At 35.7% G+C, this 23,811-nt stretch overlaps 1 protein-coding gene across 2 annotated transcripts in view; it reads left to right on the top strand.

The window, feature by feature from the left end:
• Nucleotides 1–23,811, top strand: part of LOC136035650 (calcium-binding mitochondrial carrier protein Aralar1-like) — an 89,428-nt gene that overhangs the window by 43,721 nt on the left and 21,896 nt on the right. For both annotated transcript variants that reach the window (XM_065717557.1, XM_065717556.1), the window contains 4 exons: nt 7,699–7,792; nt 14,030–14,120; nt 16,216–16,291; nt 22,734–22,942. In XM_065717557.1, the coding sequence (XP_065573629.1) occupies nt 7,699–7,792; nt 14,030–14,120; nt 16,216–16,291; nt 22,734–22,942 (470 nt within the window). The remainder of the gene's footprint in view (nt 1–7,698; nt 7,793–14,029; nt 14,121–16,215; nt 16,292–22,733; nt 22,943–23,811) is intronic.

Raw genomic sequence — 23,811 nt, 5'->3', positions numbered from 1 at the left:
GAGTTGGGGGGGGGGATAATTTGGAAAAATGAGGTATTTGTAACTTACGAAAGGGTGACCATATCTTAATGAAATTTGATATTTAGAAGGATCTTGTGCTTTAAAGGTCCAATTTTAAATTCCGACCAGATCCTGTGACATTGGGGGGAGTTGGAGGGGGAAACCGGAATTCTTGGAAAACTTGAAAATTGGGGTATTTTTATCTTACGAATAGGTGATCGGATCTTAATTAAATTTGATATTTAGAAGGAATTCATGTCTCAGAGCTCTTATTTCAAATCCCGACCAGATCTTTTGACATTGGGGGAGTTGGAGGGGGAAATTATTAGAAAACACAAGGAGTGGAGGAATCGGGATGAAGCTTGGTGGATAGAATAAGCAAATGTCCTTGATACGTGATTGATGTAACCGTACTGGATTCGCTCTCTTTGGGGGAGTTGGGGGGAGGCGTTCAATGATTTGGCGAGTTTGGTGCTTCTGGATGTGCTAGGACGATGACAATTGGTAGGCATGTCAGGGACCTGCACAAATTGACTTGATAAAGTCCTTTTCCCAGATTCAACCATCTGGGGGGCTAAAGGGAGAGGAAAAATTAGAAAAAATGAGGTATTTATAACTTACGAGTGGGTGATAGGATCTTAATGAATTTTGATATTTAGAAGGACATCGTAACTCAGAGCTCTTAAATCCTGACCGGCATTAAGCCTCTGATTTTCCTTTTAAATCAATCTATTGATTCGTAGAATTTTGTTAGAGCTCATACCATATGAGCTCTTGGCTCTTAGCTCTTCTTGCCTCGTCACAAGTGCCATATGAGCTGTTAGTTCTTGTTCTATAAAGGGTATCTAGGTTATGTATTAATTAAGGGTAAAAAGGTTGGTTAGATCGATAACATATTGGGAAAAGGCTATTACCATAATAAACAAAAGGCCAGTAAATGCAGCTTATCTGACAGTGTTACTGGATAAAAGGAGAAGTTCATGGTATCGCAGGCGAGATTAATTTTGATTGGCTGCGGGTTATAAGGTATTTGGAATGGAGGGGCGGGAATAAAAGTGAAAATGGGTAATGTACCAAAATTAGTAAGGGGTGTTTTAGAAGACCAGAAAATTCAGAAATGGCCGTGTGAAGTCAAAGCCTCGAGTCACGTCCCTCCGAGTTTAAAGTCAGCTGATGGAAGTCTGAAATTATGATATTTAATTTAAAGCTGGTTTGAATGGTAATGATATTAAGCGGCATATGTCAGGGAGGGGTACTTTGTTAGCATTTGGAAAAGAAGAAAATATTTAGGGATGGATGGTCCTTACTCATTCCTATGTGTGGAGAAGTTGATGAGGATATGCTTCACTTTATCCTCTTTTGTCCCAAATTGCTAGATCTAAGGAAATATTAATTTTCAAATAAGGTAGTGCCACGGGAGCGGATGGTTTCAGTAAAGGGGTTCAAATTATTTTGTAATTATAAAAATATTGCAAATTTTATTTGGAATTATCAAATTATGAATAAAATATAGAAAAAAATCTTAGGGAAAGGGAACGGGCGAGAGCTTGAAATATTGTTGTATATATGTGTTTTTTTTTTTTTTTTTTTTTTTTTTTTTTTCTGTGTGTTGTCACAGGCCTGTGGCTTTTTTTGTATAGTAAATTTCTATTTATCTAATTTATCTATACCCACTAATCAAACGATTTAGGCCATTTTAGCCACATCTTTAAATTGATAAATTTGTCTAGAAATTTATCGTTTCTGGAATTTTTAATTTTGAATCATCATTTATTACGATATAGTTGTTGCGTAACTAGATTTGTAAAGACATTGAATCAACTATGAGAAACGCTGTGGTAGAGCATGGTCTGCATTCAGAAGTTGAATTTTTGGTACTAAAGTTGAAAGTGCTACTGTGGAATCCTCAATATCCCCTGACCAAGCTTTGTTGCAAACAAATCACCACTGAGAAATTAAAACCACCTGCTAATCCTAACGCAACTCCAGAGTTCAGAGTTGAAGGACCGTCGAGTCTTGAGGATCTTGAGAACCAGCATTCGAGGAAGTAAACAAAGACGAACTCCAAGTCGAAAGAAGGCGGCTTCGTGAGCTCATATTTGCTTCTCAATACCAAACCGTTTGAATTCTTGGAATTTATCTAATTATTTCCTAATTATTTTCTAATAATTTATCTGATTATTTTCTAAGCATACGTAGACTATTTTAGCGTTGAATTGAACTCCCTGAGGCGTCTGGTATTTCTCAAACCAACACAGTGAGGAGTGCCACCCAAGGTCGTATCCAGGGGGTTGACCCCCCCCCCCCCCTGAAACGTTCGTCTGACTCGTAAAAATGTAAGAAAATGAATTAAACGATTTTTTTTTTGATTTTTGATTTTGATTTTTTTTTTTTCGGATCTTGCCCATAGAAGGATTTCAACACACATAGGCGTTACCCTCCGGCACTCCCACAGCCAATCAGCGCGGAAAGATCTTGGCTCTACCGTCGATGTCGCGACGATAGCTATGTGTTGCTTTCGAAAAATGTTTGCGCAACTGGTGTTGTGCCCCACACACAAAGCGAAGCACACACCTGAAGCTCACAGTATTAGTTTATATTCATTCTAGAGCATGATGGATGTAATCCAGTCATTTATTATATTTTATTATTTTTGTGAATAATTGTTTCACTCTGTTGTAAGTACCATGTACACACAAAAATCTGCACAGGTGAATTGAGTTCGTTTTATCCCCAGTATTTTCCAAAATAGTCCATTTTAAGGCATGAAAGGGGGGGGGGGTGCTATTCATTGGACTCTGTAAGGGGGTGGTACTTTTAGAGTTTGTCGCGGTGGTACCAATGCTAATTATGGCACTGGGATATAGAGATTAAGAAAAGAATGTTAGATGTTCTTGGTATTCCGGAGTGTTAATTATATAGAAATTACGGAAGAACCTTCAAAGATTTGCTATATCTTTAATTTTTATTAAATCTTTACATCTTTAATTTGTTATGTCGTTTAATTTATATCTTAAAAAAAAAACAAATTTATTATCTTTATATTTGAAACTTACGTCAAAATTCATGTTATATGTTATGTCACATGCATGTTAAAAAGTTATAACAAAAAACTGCACATTTTGGACTCACGACCCCTTGCCCTACAGGAAGGCCTTTGCTTTATGTATCTTTGATTTATAAGCTGTAGTTCCAAGGGGTATGCATAACAATTTACAACCCAACTCAGCGCAACATAAGCAAAGCGAAAAAAAAGGAGCTTTCAGTCACCTTTCGCGACTAATTAGTCGCAAAAGTTGGCTCTTAGAATTTTGCTATTCCATTCATCTTTCTTTTTTCAGCTTTTTACAAATAGGTTTTATCCAAGCTTGATCTTTTGTGGCTCTGACTTTTCTCTGGATTTTCAATTTATTCTTGTTTTGTTTGATTTTTCATTTTTATTACTTTTGCCCCGGGACGTTTTGACCGGGATTAACTCCTAAATATTTACATTCAATTCTTTGGTTTTGTACGTGAGAAACATTTCGTTTTCCGGTCTTATAGCTATTTTTTTTATCCTTATCATTAATCGAGCACCTCGATTTTTTGGAGTATAATTTATCTTTTTTTGGGAAATGAAACAAATCAAAACTCGCTTTCTGATCTTCTCTTGCTGTTCTCATGGCTAAAGATTATACCTGCTCATTGGAAAAAAGGGAGAGCATCCTACAGAAAAAGCAAAATCCCAACGATAAATCCCAATGCTTATATTAACACATAAAATATGCACAAAAAATTAAATTTTTGGATGTTTAGAAGCTCTTTTATTGAAAACCAGTAAACCTTTCTTTGAAAAAAATAACAGATGTGCACATACGGAGGAGGAGGGGTCGTAAATAGTTCAACCGCAAGAATTTGTTATATTTTTCATTCATTTGGTCTGTTACTTGAGCTTTTCTGAATTTACTTTGTTTTAGTTTCTCCATTTTTCTTCTTGTTTTTCTATTTCTATTTTTTTTCTTTTATTTGTTATTATGGCACTTGCTATTAACCAAGTGACATATAGCTATCACAAATTCTGTCGGTCTGTCCCGGTTTTGCTACTAGGCACTTCCAGGCAAGCTAGGACGATGAAATTTGGCAGGCGTATCATGGACCGGACCAGATTAAACTAGAAGTAGTCTTTTTCCCGATTTGACCATCTGGGAGGGGGGGGGGGAGTGGGGGCCAGTTAATTTGGAAAAATAGAAAAAATTAAGTATGTTTAACTTTCGAACGGGTGATGGGATCTTAATGAAATTTGATGATGGAAGGATATCGTGTCTCAGAGCTCTTATTTTAAATCCCGACCAGATCCGGTGACATTGGAAGGAGTTGGAGGGGGGTGCCTAAAATCCTGGAAAACGCTTGGAGTGGAGGAATCGGAATGAAACTTGTAAGAAAAATAAACAGAAGTCCTAGATAAATTATTGATATAACCGGAACAGATCTGCTCTGTTTGGGGGAGCTGGGGGAGGGGAGGGTTAATTCTGAAAAATTAGAAAAAGTGAGGTATTTTTAAATTACGAAAAAGTGATCGGATCTTAATGAATTTTGAAGTTTGGAAGGATATCATTCTCAGGGCTCTTATTTTAAATCCCGACTGGATTCGGTGACATTGAGGGGAATTGAGGGGGAATTTAAAATCTGGGAAAACGCTTAGAGCGGAGGGATCGGGATGAAACTTGGTGGGAAAAATAAGCACAAGTCCTAGATACGTGATTGACATAACCAGAACGGATTTGCTCTCTTTGGGGGAGTTGGGGGGAGGGTTAATTCTAAAAAAAATAGGAAAAATGAGGTATTTGTACTTACGAAAGAGTGATCGTACCCTAATGAAGTTTCATATTTAGAAGGACCTCGAAACTCAGATCTCTTATTTTAAATCCCTACCGGATCCAGTGTCATTAGGGGGAAGGGGGACCGGAAATCTTGGATAACGCTTAAAGCGAAGAGATTAGGATGAAACTTGGTGGAAAGAATAAGCACAAGTCCAAGACAGGTGAATGACATAACCAGACCGGATCCGCTCTCTTTGGTGGAGTTGGGGGGGGGAGTAATTTGGAAAAATTAGAAAAAATGAGGTATTTGTAACTTACGAACGGGTGATCAGATCTTAATGAAATTTGATATCTAGATGGATCTTGTGCTTTAGAACTCTCATTTTAAAGCCTGACCAGTTTCGGTGGCATTGAAGGGAGTTGGAGGGGGAAACCGGAATCCTTGTAAAACGTGAAAATCGAGGCATATTACGAATGGGTGATCGGATCTTAATGAAAATTGATATATAGAAGGATCTTATGTCTCAGATGCTCCATTTTCAATTCGAATCGGATCCGTTCTCTTTGGGGAGCTGGGGGTTGTTAATTTGGAAAAATTAGAAAAATTGAGGTATTTTTAACTTAAGAACGGATGACCGAATCTTAATGAAATTTGATTTTTAGAAGGAACTCATGTCTCAGAGCTCTAATGAGCTATCCGTTCCCAAATCATTTTGTACTGGAGTCGTTACAAACATCCTGAAGAAAGGAAAAAACGCAAATGAATGTGGAGGCTACAGGCCGATTACTGTCTCGAGTACATCGAGCAAGGTGATGGAAAAATTGGTCCTTCGCGAAGTTATATCGAAGTGTGTTATAGGCTACAGGCAGTTTGGGTTTCGAAAGCATCTCAGCTGTGCTTTCGCCCGTAGACTTCTAAAGCGCATTCTTGCCAAGGCTGATTCACTTGATTGATCCGTACATATATGTAGTGTCGACATTTCCGCTGCGTTTGATTCAGTAATTCAGTCTGCTGAATTACTGAATCCAGACCTTGCAAATTGCCGGTGTTAACACCCATATAGTAGCTATGTTATCATTTTGGTACTCTAATAGCTATATAAGAGTGAAACTTGGGCTTGAAAAACTCAGTGAGCCAGTTAAACTAAAGAGAAGACTTCGACAAGGTTCCGTCTTAAGTCCGATATTATTTAACACGTTGACTTCTAAGGTTACAAAACAAATTTCTGACGGCCTAAGATTTGATACTTATGATTTGAGTTTAATAAGCTATGCTGATGATTTACTTATGTTGAGTTTCTCATTGAGTGTACTGAATGATAATTTAGATAAGCTTGTATCTGGTTATAGCACTATTGGTCTACAAGTTAATGGCCAGAAAACTGAATTTCTGGTTTTCAGCTCTGCCGAAACAAGAGGCACCAGCACCAACCGTATCCGTAGATGGTGCTATTATTGCACCGTCTTCTTCGCTCAAATATTTAGGTCTTCGGTACGGCCGAGATAAGAAAACTACCAGAACTCTTTGCCTTGATACCCTTGTGTCTAACCTGCGAGTGAGCTATGCTAAACTAGCCCCGCTGAAGTATTCTTACAATCGGCAAATTTTGGCGAGGATGTACAGAGCAGTGGCATTACCACATGTTCTTTACCTTTCCCCGCGTTGGAAATGGTTCACAGAAACAGAGAGACTAAAAGTTAGGTCCGCGTTTTGTAGATATTTGAAGTTTTTGATACGCATACCGCTATTCGAGAGAAACTCATTTCTTTTGAATAAGTATCAAATTCCAGATCCCCGTGAAGCTGTGGCAGAACAGGAAACTAATGCTAGAAAAGGTGCCCTTGAGCACCTTTATAATTTCCTGCCGTTGCACGTCATATGTGAGCTATGATTGTATTTAGTGAATGTAATCTAATCGTTTAATCTTGAAGTATTGTTTTTCGCCTTTTTCTTTTTATTTTTTTCTTTATAGTCCGCCATGTTGTTGTTCTGATGGTGGGCTAAATAAAACTATCTATCTATCTATCTTATTTCAAATCCTGACCAGATGTGTTGACATTGGGGGGAGTTGGAGGGGAAACCGGAAATCTTGAAAAACGCTTATAAATGTCGTAGATGCGTGATTGACGTAACCGGACCGGACCCGCTCTCTTTGGGGGAGTTACGGGGTGGGGTTCAGTGCTTTGGCGAGTTTGGTGCTTCTGGACGTGCTACGACGATGAAAATGTTTAGGCGTGTCAGGGAGCTGTACAAATTGACTTGATAAAGTCGCTTTCCCCGATTCGACCATCTGCGGGGCTGAAGGGAGAGAAAAAATCAGAAAAATTGAGGTATTTTTTACTTACGAGTGGGTGATCGGATATTAATGAATTTTGATGTTTAGAAGGACCTCGTGACTCACAGCTCTTATTTTAAATCCCGACCGGCATTAAGCCTCTGATTTTCCTTTTAAATCAATCTATTGATTCTTAGAATTTTGCTCTTAGCTCTTGTTTTTTTGTTTTCTTCTTTTTTCGTTTTTTTCTTCTTTTTTTTTCATTTTTTCTTCTTTATATTTTTTTTGTTTTTTTTTCTTCCTTTTCTTCGTTTTTTTTTCTTCTTTTTCTTTTATGCGCCTAAAAGCAATGGAGGATTTGAGATTGAATACAGCCAGGTTTCACACAAATATTTTAAGTCAACCCTGTTGACTTTAAATATAAAAATATTTTTTAATATTTTAAAATATTAAAATAGGTAATTTTCAGGAAGTATTTTTTTCGTGTGAGGAGGACTTGTAATTTTTTATATATAAAAAAAGTTTTGATATCTGGCCTTGAAAAAGACTGTTCTACGTTTATTTATTCTTTTATTCAGCAGGCTCTACACTTCATAATTTATATATTTTCCTTTTTTTTTCAGAGGAGTTCTTGCATTCTGCACAAAGTATGTCACAGATAACGCCCTTAGAAGTAGATATCCTTTTCCTCCTTGCTGACCTATTACATCAAACTGGGTTTGTACTCTTTTCTTTTGGCTATATTATGTCATTCTTATGAACCGAAGGTGTATATGCAAATTTCTTTTATTATGAGAAGGGAATAGTAAAAAATCGAATTGTTTGAAAATTATTGGCAAGTGTTAAGATTAAAAAAAGGTAAAGAATACGTAATTGGAGTTTATAGTCCATACTGGCGGTGCTGATCTCCGTTCCCTGGTCTTTCAGCCAGGAAGTGGAAGGTGGGGCTAACCATCCTTTGCTTTCACACACCCTCCCTATTTACCTTCTCCAGATTTCTCCCGGTGCCCATTTAGAGCTGGGTCGACTCTGGCTGAGCTTACAGAGTTTCGCCACTGACCCCCCGTCCCAAACCATGGGTACACTAGCATTCGAAATCTCTCCCTTTCGGACAAAGGATCTTAAATCAGCGCACCAATCCACTCGGTTAGGACTATAAGATTGATGTATATACTTTGATATATTTGTTTAACTTTAACAACAATCAAACAGTTCGTGGTAACGAACTGTAGTAAGGAGCGACCCGGCTCAATAGTAACCAAAACTCTAAAAAATTGAATTTGGATATCAATAGCTACATCAAAAATATCGCATTTTAATGCTGACTTTAAATATATAAGTTTCATCAAGTTTAGTCTTACCTATCAAAAGTTACGAGCCTGAGAAAATTTGCCTTATTTAGGAAAATAGGGGGAAACACCCCCTAAAAGTCGGAGGATCTTAAATGACACCATCAGATTCAGCGTATCAGAGAACCCTACTGTAGAAGTTTCAAGCTCCTATCTACAAAAATGCGGAATTTTGTATTTTTTGCCAGAAGACAAATCACGGGTGCGTGTTTATTTGTTTGTTTTTTTTTTTTGTTTTTTTTTTTCTTTTCCCCAGGGTTCATCGTATCAACCAAGTGGTCCTAGAATGTCGCAAGGGGGCTCATTCTAACGGAAATGAAAAGTTCTAGTGCCCTTTTTAAGTGACCAAAAAAATTGGAGGGCATCTAGGCCCCCTCCCTCGCTCATTTTTTTCCCAACGTCAACGCATCAAAATTTTGAGATAGCCATTTTGTTCAGCATAGTTAAAAACCATAATAACTATGTCTTTGGGGATGACTTACTCCCCCACAATTCCTGGGGGAGGGACTGCAAGTTACAAACTTTGACCAGTGTTTACATATAGTAATGGTTATTGGGAAGTGTACAGATGTTTTCAGGGGGATTTTATTTTGTTTGGGGGTGGGGCTGAGCAGAGGGGGCTATGTTGGAGGATCTTACCTTGGAGGAATCTGTCATGGGGGAAGAAAAATTCAATGACAAGGGCGCAGGATTCTCTAGCATTACTCTAAGAAAACAATGAAAAATAAACATGAAAACGTTTTTTCAAATGAAAGGAAGAAGTAGCATTGAAACTTAAAACGAACAGAGACTATTACGCATATGAGGGGTTCTAAAAATACTTTAGCATAAAGAGCGAGGTATTTAGGAGGAGATAAATATCTTGCTCTTTATGCTAAAGTATTTTTAGTAATTTTGACTATTTATTCTACGGCCTTTCTGATTCAGGGGTCATTCTTAAAGAATTGGGACAAAACTTACGATTTAGTGTAAAGAGCGAGGTATTAACGAGGGTACAAACCCCCTCGTATACATAATAAAAATATAAGGTCATGAAAGTTTGTTACGTAAGTTAATTCTTAAGTTACGTATATTTTTTACTAATAAAAACGTTCGTTAAAAAGTAAAAGTTCTAGTTGCCTTTTTAAGTAACCGAAAAATTGGAGGGCAACTAGGCCTCCTTCTCCACCCCTTTTTTCTCAAAATCGTCTGATCAAAACTAAGAGAAAGCCATTTAGCCAAAAAAAGAATTAATATACAAATTTCATTTTAATAATTTATGTGCGGAGAGCCAAAACCAAACATGCATTAATTCATAAACGTTCAGAAATTAAATAAAAAAAACTAATTTTTTAGCTGAAAGTAAGGAGCGGCATTAAAACTTAAAACGAACAGAAATTACTCCGTATATGAAATGAGTTGTCCCTTCCGCAATCCCTCGCTCTTTACGCTAAAGTTTGACTCTCTGCCACAATTCTACTTTTTAGAACAATTAAAAACTTTAGCGTAAAGAGCGAGGGATTGCGGAAGGGACAACTCATTTCATATACGGAGTAATTTCTGTTCGTTTTAAGTTTTAATGTCGCTCCTTACTTTCAGCTAAAAAAATTAGTTTTTTTTATTTAATTTAGTTACAAAATCAATATGATTCACCCAAAACCAAATGGTTGATGTGGTTGAATCAGGTAAACAAAAATATACATATAACATCTTTTCAATTCACTATCATAAGAAAAAAAGAAAAAAAGAGAAAATAAATTTAAAAAACGATAAATTAAGATAAAATAAATCCACAGGGGAAGCAACTACATACCATATCCAACATAGGACAATTAGTATAGCTTACGAGGAAAAATGGCTGTTCGAATTCAAGTTTCATTTGATTAAGGAGTATCAGGTCATTAATGAGTGATAAAAAGAAATTTGGCAGGAAAAAGAAAAAGTCCATAGTTGACGGTTCATATAGTCCATCGTTGGTTGTTTGTAGCGTAAAAAAGGCAAATATTTGAGAAGTCACCCAATATTCAAGGTATTGAGTTATTGTTGTTTTTTGGGGGGATATTCCTTTTTTCTTTTTCTGCTGTTTTTTTTTTTTTTTTGTCTCATTATTATAATTGGTGTTGTTATTATTATTATTGGGCAGTATGTAATAAATTAAAAATGAGAATAGAATAAAATTCAAAAGGGGAGGGTGCTGGTCCTTAAAATAGCAAAAATGATATATTTTTAACTTACGAATGTCTGAGAGCTGTCTCAATCGTGTCTCAGGGCTGTTATTTTAAATCCCGACCAGATCTGGTGACATTGGGGGGGGGGGTGGTTTGGAGGGGGAAACCTAAAATCTTGGAAAACACTTAAAGTGGAGGGATCGGGATGAAACTTGGTGGGGAATATAAGCAGAAGTCTTAGATACATGATTTACATAATTGGAACGGATCCGCTCTATTGGGGGGAGGGGGTTAATTCTGAAAAATTAGAAAAAATACATAGAAGTTCATAGTGTCCCAGCTCAACACTTGCTTATTATCAATATTACCCGATTCTGCACTATTGTATGCCTACAATCTTGAGTAACTACCTCTCAGTCCCTCCCAGACTTTTTGGTTTATGTAAGAAATTGAATTGATTGCTTATTTTCTTTTTCTTTTTTGCTTTAGACTGTATGATAGATGAAATTTCACTATATATATATATATATATATATATATATATATATATATATATATATATATATATATATATATATATATATATATATATATATATTTATATATATATATATAATAGACTTGATGATTCTTTACCTATTGATATGTAAAAAAAAGAGAGTATTTAGTATTTTTGTGCAATATTGATCTCACTTTAGAAGCATTGTTATTCGTTTTTTGGTATTTGAACTGCAGATAGAAATCTTTTTGTCCATTAACAAAATGAAGTTTGGAAATCTCTGAAAAATTAATTTTTATCGAATGGGTCTTCTGTTGCTTATGTGTCTAACCATTTATTTAATTTTGAGAAAAAAAGAAAAATGACAATTGCTAGTTAAAGCAACATAATGTAGTTGAATCCAAATCAGAGGGTGGGTGCCAGAGGGTGTTTGTGGGGAAGGGTGCAGAGGGAGCACTTATCTCGGACGCAGAAATTTTTGCGGCACAACCTTTCAAATAAATAATCTAACGGTTATATTCACTTTATAATTTGAAATTTTATTCTTATTAAAATAAAGTAGAAGGCGCAGTTAATAAATGAAAGAAATTAATAAATTATTAAAAAAATAACTTTGATTATTGCTCTTTCCAACTAAAGTAAACATTTTCATCATCAGTATGCGCCGGCTGAGCATAGTAAGAGCTGAGTAAAAAAAAAAAACAAGTTGGGTTTAAAAGTTGAGTTTTCATAGAAAAATGTAATGTAAGCCATGTATTGAAATCTAGGAATGAAATATTCTGCGTTTTCGACTCCTCCGTAATGCCGGGGTCATTTTACAGCAAAAAAAAACTAGCTGTGTGAAGCGAGGGAATACTCACTGACGTCGGAAAATGTATACTCCTCTGTTTCCCAGCCACAGCTCCGTCCATTAAGTCAAGGTTGTCTGAAATTCATCCTGATAAATTAGTAATAATTTTTTATAAAATTGGTTATTCTTCCGATAAATCATACTTTCCAATAATTCGCTCGGAATAAATCGTTTTTAAGATGTCGGAATTCAAAAGTATAATCCTTCCATACTCTAATAATGGAGACTGATAGTCTTAAGAAGTGTAATATGGGTAATTATGCTCAACATTTTTCACAATATATATATATAACCGCAACATATATATATATATATATATATATATATATATATATATATATATATATATATATATATATATATATTATATATATATATATATATATATATATATATTATAATTCGAGTGTTTACTTAGGGTACTTAGTAGATAGGCTTATAGTCCTCGTTGCAGCTACCTCAGAGAAGTTTGTGTTTTTGATCAAAATTTATTTTTCTATCAAAATACTGGTTTTAAATTTTTATTTGCCATTTAAATTTTTTGGCGTAAATACTTCTCATGTACTTTGTATTTTCATCGTTTTTATTTTGCACATAAAAAGATATTATTTACAAGATTTGGTCCTCTCAAAATGAGTATCCTTTTTCCACTATATCCTCCAGCTTCTTTTCTTTAGTAGGGTAAATCCTCACATGCTATTGGCGAGAATTTTTTACATGGAAACTGCTGCAAAAACAATTGTTTATCAGTCTATGCATCATATTTGTCAAGTTTACGAAAACACTAAAAACAAATTTATCTTTGTAGGATCATGTAAAGCTAACCTTTTACTGAAAACGGCTTAGAAAACAAACTTCGTGGCTTTATTCCCTCGTTTTAGTTGGAAATTCTCCGTTTTCGTGTCTCTCTTGTTTTTCCTCCCTTTCGTTTTTTTTTGTACTTTCAATATTTTTTTATGTTAATTAGTGCCACTCCAAGCGTCAAGGGATAGTGACATTGTGTTTGTGTGCCTCTGATTATTTTTTACTGCAATAGAGCTAATTTTGAATTAAATGAGTAAGTTTCATATTAGGTTTATGTACGCAATATTCAATCATGACGCACAAATATTCACTAGTAATATGTTGCAATTTGCCTCCACCTTGTCTCCCTGCCTATTAGTGGACATGAAACCATTCGTTTCTATCCCCATCGGTATGAACTCAGGGTAAATTTCTTGGACCACTCTTTTCGCTTGCAAAGTTTGAGAAAAGGAAATAAAATAGAATAAATAGTTTCTTACCGTGTATAAGATTTAGTTATGGGGTAGCACAGTGGATTGATGGAGGGGTGTAAATTGTTATAAGGCAGGGAGGCAACTGCCCCCCCCCCCCCGACTCCTAGATGTCAGTTTGCCCCCCCCCCCCTCCCTCAGATGAAATTTAGTTGCTACAAAATCTTGTAAAAATTAAGATAAGTCAGCATAATTCAAGCATCCACAGAAACTGGTCAGTTTCCTTTTGGATATCTTTAACTTTATGGTACTGTATGGCTCATTTTTCAGTTCTCTCTGTCATTTTCACTTGACTTAGGAGCTTTTCCCTCCTCAGAATTTTGACGATATTACGCCACTGGGTTGGCGCTCTGTGGCAATACAGGGTCCATGGATCGACGTAAGGCTGGGTGACACGTTTGTTACCAATTCATGTCAAAAGACTGAGCAGCTGAAACATCGGTATGACGCCCTATGTGCCACAAATGGCTCTAAAAGGCCATTATCCTTATCCTATAATATCGATTTGCTCTACCAATGGCTCTAAAAGGCCTTTATCCTTACCCTATAACATCGAAACATCGATTTGACACCCTATGCGCCACAAATGGCTCTAAAAGGTCTTTGTCCTTGTCCTGTAACATCGATTTGCTCTACCAATAGTTCTAAAAGGCCTTTATCCTCATCCTATAACATCGAAACATCGGTTTGACGCCTTATGCGCCACTAATGACTCTAAAAGGCCTTTATCCTTATCTTATAACATGTATAATTGCCGTACGTATTGGCTACTTTTTGAATAAGGATTACCATAAAATAATAAGAGATAAATAATTACGATTGTTAATTATTTTAGTCGTATCACATATGAAGATTTGAGGACAATAGCACCTGACCATTATTTGAAACAAATTACCAAAAGGTTTACAGAAGTAAAAGCAGTATCGGTAAGTAGTCATCATTAAGTTTTCTGTGTATTAGTCGGTTAGTGTTGGACTGAAATTGATAAAAATGCTAGGTATCAATCACAAGTACGTATCCAGGATTTTTGTTCAGGGGGAGGGGATATAAAAAGAATGTTTGAAAAAAGCACTACAAATTTGTTTTTATATGTTTCGTTTACGTTTTTACGATTCAGACAATTTTTTGCGGTGGGGGGGGGGGGGTCAAACTCGATAAAACCCCGGGATGAAAATTTGAGAGAAACCTTCTAGGAGCAGTTGAACACTAAACTTCAGAGTTTAAAATTTGACAATGTGGAAGGTGGATAGACTAATTTTAGAAAAACAATTTGTGAATTTGCTGAAGGTGTCTTAGGGAAGACTGTTAAGACTACAACTAGGAAGAGTGTCCTAGGGAAGAGTGCTAAGACAGCAACTAGGAACATTAGTCAAAAAGCTTTATGTTTAATAGAGAGTAGAGGGGGTTTGTACACGAATTATCTGAGTGATAGATTGTATGAAAACAAAAGGAATGTAAAGAAAGTGGAGAAAGCGTTAAAATATGAACTAAGGAGATCTGAAGTGGAGGCCATGGATAAAGTTGCTGAGGTTCTGGAAGATGCAGCTAGACGGCATAATAGTAAAATTAGTCAAGGTAGGAATGGGGCCACAATTAGTGATAAGGAAAGAGCTAAAGAGAGATGGGCGGAACATTTTGGGAATGTGCTAAACTGAGATACAGTTGCAGCAAAACATATTGATGAAAATGAAAAAGTTTGTGATACCTTGGATGTGAAGGAAGTTTGTTTTGTGAGGAAGAAGGTATTATAGATTTTAAATGAAACATAGGCTTGATTCTTCTATTAAACTTAAATTATTTTTTTTTACCTGCCAAAAAAGTTTTGTCTGATCTGTAAAAACTGCGCTTTTTCCATTTTTAAGTTGCGTTGATTTATCCTTTCCGGGAAAATCAAAATTTATCCGTAAGTTCGTAAACTAAATTTGATGATCTTAACACTGCTGTCGATTCAATTATTCAAATAACAAACAGAATTAATAAGCAGTAGTACAATTTTTGTTATGCCTGTTATGTGCAAATGCTTAAATACTGGTAAAAATCACTCAGTAAAAAGAAGAAAAAGCAGATTTTGCTTATGGAAAGCTTTGATTCAATATTTTCCAGGAATTTAATTCCTTTGATAAAGTTAACCAATAATCAAATTGGTTATGTAAATCAAATAATATATAAATATAGATTAAATATTTTACCCTTAATTACACTTTCTGCTCTAGAAATTTCCTTTTCGCCCTTTCTTTAGCAGGAAGGGGAGGGAGGATATTGCAATAGATTATTTTTACAAAAGAAAGGAAAATTACAATAAATCAGTGCTAAATGTGTCTATTATCTTTTAAAAAAAGTTTATTTTTAATTAAAAGTGTCTTTATTATTGCCTTATTAAAGCAAGCGCATTATTTTTCTAATTTTGTAAGTTTAGAAAACATTTTAGCTGTTGGGAATTCATTCGTACGATTCCATATTGATATTCTAATATACTTCTCATTCCCTTTTGATTCTTCCTTTTTAATAGCCTATATCTTTTATATGTTTCAGCATTTGCGCTCTATGATAGGCTAGATGGAACAAAGATACAAATGTTTCTTTGATTCTTATGTGCAAAGGAAAATGAAAAAACTTTGACCCCTGTTTTCAAAATAGTAAAAATGCTTCCTTTTTCTTGTGGGTGGGTATACTTGAACTACGTCTCAACACTGAACATTGTGTCAAATATTCTAAATACTTAAAAACATAATATAACATCGTGAATCGGTCCCTATTTTGCGGAAGTTTATAATAAGTGATAGTGACGTAATATATGACGTAATATGACGTAATATATGCATTATTATTGTTTTTATTTTTTGTAAAGATTGCTTAAATTAGCCTTGTGCTAGAGTGTATGTCTAAACAAACCTAAGTTTACGTATAAAGATCTTTTTATCCAATTTGTGAATATAAAAGAAGTAGTTGATGGTTTCAAGCGTTTCTTTTTGTGAGTATTTATTTGTTTTTGTTTGTAAAGTTTTTCCTTTCTATTTGCAGAGTCCTGAAGAGCGAGGTGTTTTTATGCAAATTTTGGAAAGCGGATATCGATTCGCCTTAGGTTCTATTGCAGGAGGTAAGTGCAAAGTATAGTTATAATAGCAATTTATTGTCCAAAAACCTAACAGAGACAAAATCAATCGGTAGCATACCAGAAGCGTCGATTGCGAGAGTGCTACTAACAAAAAAGAACAAGAAATAAAAGAGAAACACTAATAAAAACAATGAACAAAAAAAAAAAAAAGTTAATCTATAATAAGCAAAAGGGTGAAACCGTGTACCGAAAACAATTCATACACAATAAAACAACATAATATCATGATCCCGAAGGAAAAAAAACTAAACAATTATTGTCTATTGTCGATTGTAATTCCGTCAATCTCAGTCTGTTTCGAATTTGTATTTACCAAGCAATTCCACACGCAGTTCAGATTTAAATTGACTAATGTGTATTTCCTTGGTACTTGGGACAAGCTTATTCCACAGCCTAGCCCGTCTGTAGATAACTGAAAAAGCGGTCCTACTTGAAACTAGGTGAAGAACGTCAATCTCCACTTGTCCGAGTTCCGTGACTATGAACGTTGGACCTTTCCCGAAATATTCCTGTAAAACAATCTGGAACAGTATAGAATCAAAATAGTTGGAGGAGACTAAACCTTTAATTTTTGCCATGTAAAATGGGGGTGCCATTTTTACCATCTTCAAGGGGTTGAGTAAAATTTCTTAACTAACAAAAGCTGCGTTTTTCATCATCAAAACTACGATTGTCTTATTTCTATCATGAAGGATCTTACTCCTCTGATTTGGCTTTTGGTACGGCCTCAGTTTTCTGGAATACTTTTCCTGCTACTACTAACAACTCACTGGAGCACCAAGTTGCTTGAGGCCAACACAGCTGCGTACGCTCCTCCTCCATTCCAATCTTCTTGAGGCCTCCCACTTTTTTTCTGGAATGAACACAGAAAACGTCAAAATCAGCTTTGGTGCTTATCTCTGTTTATTCAAATTTATTATTTTATTCAAATATATTATATATTTATTATTTTATAATATAATATTATTTTATTTATTAATATTATTTTATTATTATTTTGTTTATCTGTTTATTCAAATTTATTATTCTTATCTCTGTTTATCTTTGTTATTATCTTTGTTATTCAAGGCCTCCATCTTTTATTTTCTGGAATTAATACAGAAAGTTTTTGTAATCAGTTTTGGTGCTTATTATTCACTAAAAAAGTTAAGTTGGTTCTTCTGCCAATATAGGAAGATCTTGGTGAATACTTCGTTGATTTTTCCATCAATTTCTTCTTAATTCAGTTGAGGCTTGATAGAGCTGAAATCGTTTGAGAACGATTGAGGCTTTAGTTTTCAGGCTTCATAAAGGCTCTATTAGTTGAGGTTTGATAAAGGCTCTATCAGTTGAGGTTTGATAGAGCTGAAATTGTTTGAAAACGATTGAGGCTTTAGTTTTCAGGTTTGATAAAGGCTCTATCAGTTGAGGTTTGATAAAGGCTCTATCAGTTGAGGTTTGATAGAGCTGAAATTGATTGAGAACGATTGAGGCTTTAGTTTTCAGGCTTGATAGAGGCTCTATCAGTTGAGGCTTGATAGAGCTGAAATTGTTTGAGAACGATTGATTCCTTAGTTTTCAGGCCTGATAGAGGCAATATCAGATGAGGCTTGATAGAGCTGAAATTGTTTGAGAACGATTGAGGCCTTAGTTTTCAGGCCTGATAGAGGCTCCGTTTCTAGGAACAAATCCTAGAAACCGGAAATCTTGGAAAACGCTTAGAGTGGAGAGATCGGGATGAAACTTGGTGGGAAGAATAAGCACAAGTTCTAGATTCGTGATTGACATAATTGGAACGGGTTTGCTCTCTTTGGGGGAGTTAGGGGGATTTCCAGGGCTTTGGCGAGTTCGGTGCTTCTGGACGGGCTGGGACGATGAAAATTGGTAGGCGTGTCAGGGACCTGCACAAATTGACTTGATAACAGTCGTTCCCCGATTCGACCGTCTGGGGGGACGGACAGAGAGGAGAAATTGAAAAAATGAGGTATTTTTAACTTACGAATGAGTGATCGGATCTCAATGAAATTTGATGGTTAGAAGGACTTCGTGTCTCAGAGCTCTTATTTTAAATCCCGATCGTATCCGGTGATATTGGAGGAAATCATGAAAATCGTGAATCATGGAAAGGGGAAATCATGGAAAACGCTTAGAGTGGAGAGATCGGGATGAAACTTTTGGGAAGAATAAGCACAAGTCCTAGATACGTGATTGACATAACCGGACTGAATCCGGTCTCTTTAGGTGGAGTTGGGGGGGGGGTTGTTAATTCGGAAAAATTAGAAAAATTGAGGTATTTTTAACTTAAGAACGAGTTACCGAACATTAATGAAATTTTATATTTAGAAGGAACTCATGTCTCAGTGCTCTCATTTTAAATCCCCACCAGATCTGGTGACATTGAGGGGAGTTTGGGGGGGAAACCGAAAATCTTGGAACTCGCTTAGAGTGGAGAGATCAGGATGAAACTTGGTGGGTAGAGTAAGCAAATTTCGTAGATACGTGATGGACTGGATCCGCTCTCTTTGAGAGAGTTGGGGGGGGGTCCAGTGCTTTGGCGAGTTCGGTGCTTCTGGACGTGCTAGGACGATAAAAACTGATAGGCGTGTCAGGGACCTGCTCAAATTGACTTGATAAAGTCATTTTCCCCGATTCGATCATCTGGGGGGCTGAAGGGAGAGGAAAAATTAGAAAAAAATAGGTATTTTTAACTTACGAGTGGGTGATCGGATCTTAATGAATTTTTCATATTCAGAAGGACTTCGTGTCTCAGAGCTCTTATTTTGAATCCCGACCGGCATCTCTGTTTTTCCTTTTAAATCAATCTATTGATTCTTAGAATTTTGCTAGAGCTCTTGCCATATATGCTCTTGGCTCTTAGCTCTTCCGACCTCGTTGCAAGTGCCATATGAGCTGTTAGCTCTTGTTGCTTGACACGGTAATCACTATATTCTATTAGAACATAGCTTTTAGTGCGTTCGAGCATTCCGAGATTACTTATCCGACAAGCCTGATTACTTATCCTTAGTTTCACGAGACGTGAAAGACCTTAGGGGTTAATAAGGTTACTGCTTGAAATGGTCTGGGTTAATTGTTTGATGAATTACATCTGCCAACCCTGGAAAATCCAGGATTACAGGGATAAGTGACGTCATATATAAACAAAAAAATAAGCCTTTTCAAAAGCGGAAAAAATATGTGAAACTGTTCGCAGAAAGCCAAAAGGGACAGAATTGTGGCACACTTTCAGGGATTTGTAAATAAGCTATGTTTGCCCACAGTGTTTCAGTTGACTAGTTGCCGGATAAGTATTTGTTGTTATCTTTTATGAGTTACTAGCTGTTGGGGTGGCGCTTCGCGCCACCCCAACATCTAGTTGGTGTGCCCCCCCCCCAAGCCCCCCCGCGCGCGTAAGTCGTTACGCGCCATTGTAGTTGTGTCCCTATGTCCCACCTGTGAATATAGATATATATATATATATATATATGTTTTTAACTACGTAAAACTTGCGAATATACAACATTCTTTGCTGTCCCATTGTCTGTGCATATAAATAGATTGTTTACCGACTCTTGAAAATGCAACATATAATGGTCCATGGGAAAACAATCCGGATTCAGATCTATACCTCATGATTCTAATGATTGCCCTTGAGCTTTGTTGATGGTGATTGCTAATCTACCATTCCCTGTGTCGCCATCGTCATTTATATATCCCCTTGTGCCCCCCGGCATCCCCTTTGTAGTTTTGTCCCTGTGTCCAGGTCGTCATTTGTGTCCCGGTGTCCCAGTCTTTGATTTCTCTTTGAGTGTCCCGGGCGTCATTTATATTCCATGTGTCCCGGTGTCTCGGTCGTCATTTATATCCCCCTGTGCCCCCCGGCGTCCCCGTTGTAGTTGTGTCCCTGTGTCCCGGTCGTCATTTATATTCCCTGTGTCCCGGTCGTCATTTGTATCCCGGTGTCCTGGTCTGTATATACATTCGTTTTTTAGTTTTGTTTTTCTCCTTTATTTTTTTTCCTTTTTTATTTTTTTTCTTTTTTAGTTTATTTAGATTTTTAGATTTTTTAGTTTTTTTATTAGTTTTTATTTTTTTTTCTTTTTAGTTTTTTTGTAATTTTTACCTTTTTTTTAGTTTTTTTAGTTTTTTTTACTTATATCCTGGTCGTCATTTATACTCCCTGTGTCCCGGTCGTCATTTGTGTCCCGGTGCTTTGTTGATTGCTATATTTTTTTAGTTTTCTTTTTCTCCTTTATTTTTCAGTTTTTTCCTTTTTTTTAGTTTTTTTTTCTTTTTTAGTTCTTTTAGTTTTTACCTTTTTTAGTTTTTTTTAGTTTTTTTAGTTTTTTAGCTTTTTTTATTTTTTTTTTATTAGTTTTTAGTTTATTTTATGGTTTTTTTCCTTTTTTTAGTTTTTTTTTTTTAGTTTTTTATCTTTTTTTAGTTTTTTTTAGTTTTTAAGCTTTTTTAGATTTTTTTATTTTGTTTTCTTTTTTTTTTGTAGTTTTTACCTTCTTTAGATTTTTGCTTCTTTTATTTTTTTAGCTTTTTTAGTTTTTTTTCGTTTTTTCTTTTTAGTTTTTTTGTAGTTTTTATCTTTTTTATTTTTTTGTATATTTATTCATATTTTTTTAGTTTTCTTTTTCTCTTTTATTTTTCAGTTTTTTCCTTTTTTTTAGTTTTTTTCTTTTTTAGTTTTTTTTAGTTTTTTACCTTTTTTAGTTTTTTTTAGTTTTTTTTTAGTTTTTTTAGTTTTTTAGCTTTTTTAGTTTTTTTATTAGTTTTTATTTTTTTTTGTAGTTTTTGCCTTTTTTTTATTTTTTTCAGTTTTTTTTAGTTATTAGATTTTTACCTTTTTTTAGTTTTTTTTAGTTTTTTAGCTTTTTTAGTTTTTTTTTCTTTTTTAGTTTTTTTTGTAGTTTTTACCTTTTTTAGTTTTTTTCTTCTTTTGTATTAGTGTGAAATAATTCAGACGTCATATGCGGACAAACATGACGTCACCTGATCCATCCACAGATCCACACACAGACAACTTATTTTTATATATATAGATATCTGGGGAACTTAACATTAAGTGGATTAGTCAGATAAAGGATGCTCCAATGCACTATTTATGCTATATAAGCTACAGAGTTAAAACGTTTGAGAGCCACGTGAAATCCGATATTGCTTTAAACTTTTCTTATATATCTTATGTTTTTTCTTTTATATATTTTTTTATATTACTTTTGTTTTGTTTAAGTCAAACCAAGAATCGGCCAGGCTAATGTATCTTTCAGTAAACTTTCTCAAATTTGTCGCAGCCAAAAGTACTCTCTCCGACTCAAGCTGAGGCTGTGCAGCAGCAACATCCTTCAACATCAACAGTTGCAACAAACATCAACGGTTGCAGCAGCAATCAACAGTTGCAGCAGCAACTGTGCAGCAGCAACATCCTTCAACATCAACAGTTGCAACAAACATCAACAGTTGCAGCAGCAATCAACAGTTGCAGCAGCAACTGTGCAGCAGCAACATCCTTCAACATCAACAGTTGCAACAAACATCAACAGTTGCAGCAGCAATCAACAGTTGCAGCAGCAACTGTGCAGCAGCAACATCCTTCAACATCAACAGTTGCAACAAACATCAACAGTTGCAGCAGCAATCAACAGTTGCAGCAGCAACTGTGCAGCAGCAACATCCTTCAACATCAACAGTTGCAACAAACATCAACAGTTGCAGCAGCAATCAGCAGTTGCAGCAGCAACTGTGCAGCAGCAACATCCTTCAACATCAACAGTTGCAACAAACATCAACAGTTGCAGCAGCAATCAACAGTTGCAGCAGCAACTGTGCAGCAGCAACAATGCTTTGCTATGATTCTGAAACTTTGCACGTACGTCAAATACTTGAAAAGAAACTCCTCGCGTTCGAAAACATTTGTTTAAGGTGCATTATAAATATCCACTTGTCCCAAAAAGTAACAAACGCCACTATACAACAGATCAGCCGCTGATAACCAAAATGATCAAATGTAGAAAGTGGAGATACCCCGGTCATGTCATCTGCATGGCTGAAACTCGACTACCGCATGTATTCCTCCAGTGGTAGCCACGTGGTACTAGAAGAAAAGGACGCCCTAAAAACAGCCTACGACGCAGCTACCGGGCTGACCTCACACGACTCAATGCCTCAATCCAACCTGAATAGGAAGATGTCTGGGTGGCTGCAGCGATGAGAGATGACTGGTGACTTCTTGGATGCCCTAAGCGCCTCTGGAGGTACAGGAGGATCTAAGGTCTTAGGTAAAGTATCTTTTGTTTTAGCTATGATGAATAAAAGACCCTACCAGTATATTTCAGGAGTATTCATATTATACTAGCAAGGTATTTCAAGGTCAAAGATTTTTCATTTGGTTGCCACCTTTTATGTATAAACATTTTTTTTATTTATTTTTAAATTATAGCTGTCGGAGCTACTGCTGTATACCCTATTGATTTGGTGAAAACCCGTATGCAAAACCAAAGGACTGGATCCTATATTAGTGAGCTGATGTACAAAAATTCTTGGGACTGTTGCAAAAAAGTCATTCGTCATGAAGGATTTTTTGGCTTGTATAGAGGACTTGTGCCTCAGTTAATGGGGGTAGCACCTGAAAAAGCCATTAAGTTGACGGTACACTTTTTTCTATATTTTAGTTCTCTGTTTTCGACTCGCTTTCTTTCTTTAATCCTCTCTTCGTTTCTTTCCCTTTATTCCCTTTCCTCTCTACGTCTATTTCCCTCTATCCCCTTTCCTCTCAGTTGTTCACTAAGAGTCCAACTCGTACGTACCAGGTGTGCAAGAAGTTCCAAAGCTGTCAGTAGCAGAATTCAAAAATCTGCCTACACTTTAGCAGCACAACTTGTGTTAGCAAAAAAGATGAGATAGTAAGAAAAAATTCGTAGAGCGAAATACAATAAGGGAGAAGTGTATTAAGGATCCTGAAAGACGTTTATCAACTGTTTGACATATTTGAACATCGGTACTGACACAGTAATTCGTTGAAGTTATGATGCATTTTAAAGCATTTTATTTATTTATTTATTTATTTATTTGCCTCAAAAAATGAGGAGTAAGCTACAATATAAATATAAAGAAAAGACAAATGATAATGCTTACAATAAAAAAAATATCAAATATTAATCAAACACTTAAAAAAAGAAAAAAAAGATACAAAAACACTTGCTAAATAATTTAGCCTGTTACAAAAAAACTGTTACAAAAAAAACGGAAATAAATTGTGGCCTAAAAAGATAATTTTCGCCTTGTCTTCAAATGTTTTATATTTGTCTTTATACAAACTACAGGATCCTTCACTTTAAGCTTTAAAACAATCTCAGTGTTACTAAAAGGAAGGGGAAAACCAAGTAAAAATAAGAAACTTTAATGGGCGAAAGATCAGAAGGTCTGAAATTACGGAAGAGGAGGGACGGGAACAATACGTGAGCCAGAGCAACAGTGCTATACATACGACCAAGGACGTCCCGACGGTAAAGACCCCG

Source organism: Artemia franciscana, chromosome 14, assembly GCF_032884065.1.
Source record: "Artemia franciscana chromosome 14, ASM3288406v1, whole genome shotgun sequence".
NCBI classification, from domain to species: domain Eukaryota; kingdom Metazoa; phylum Arthropoda; class Branchiopoda; order Anostraca; family Artemiidae; genus Artemia; species Artemia franciscana.
The sequence above is the reverse complement of the archived record's forward strand: the minus strand, read 5'-3'. Positions and strand labels throughout refer to the sequence as shown.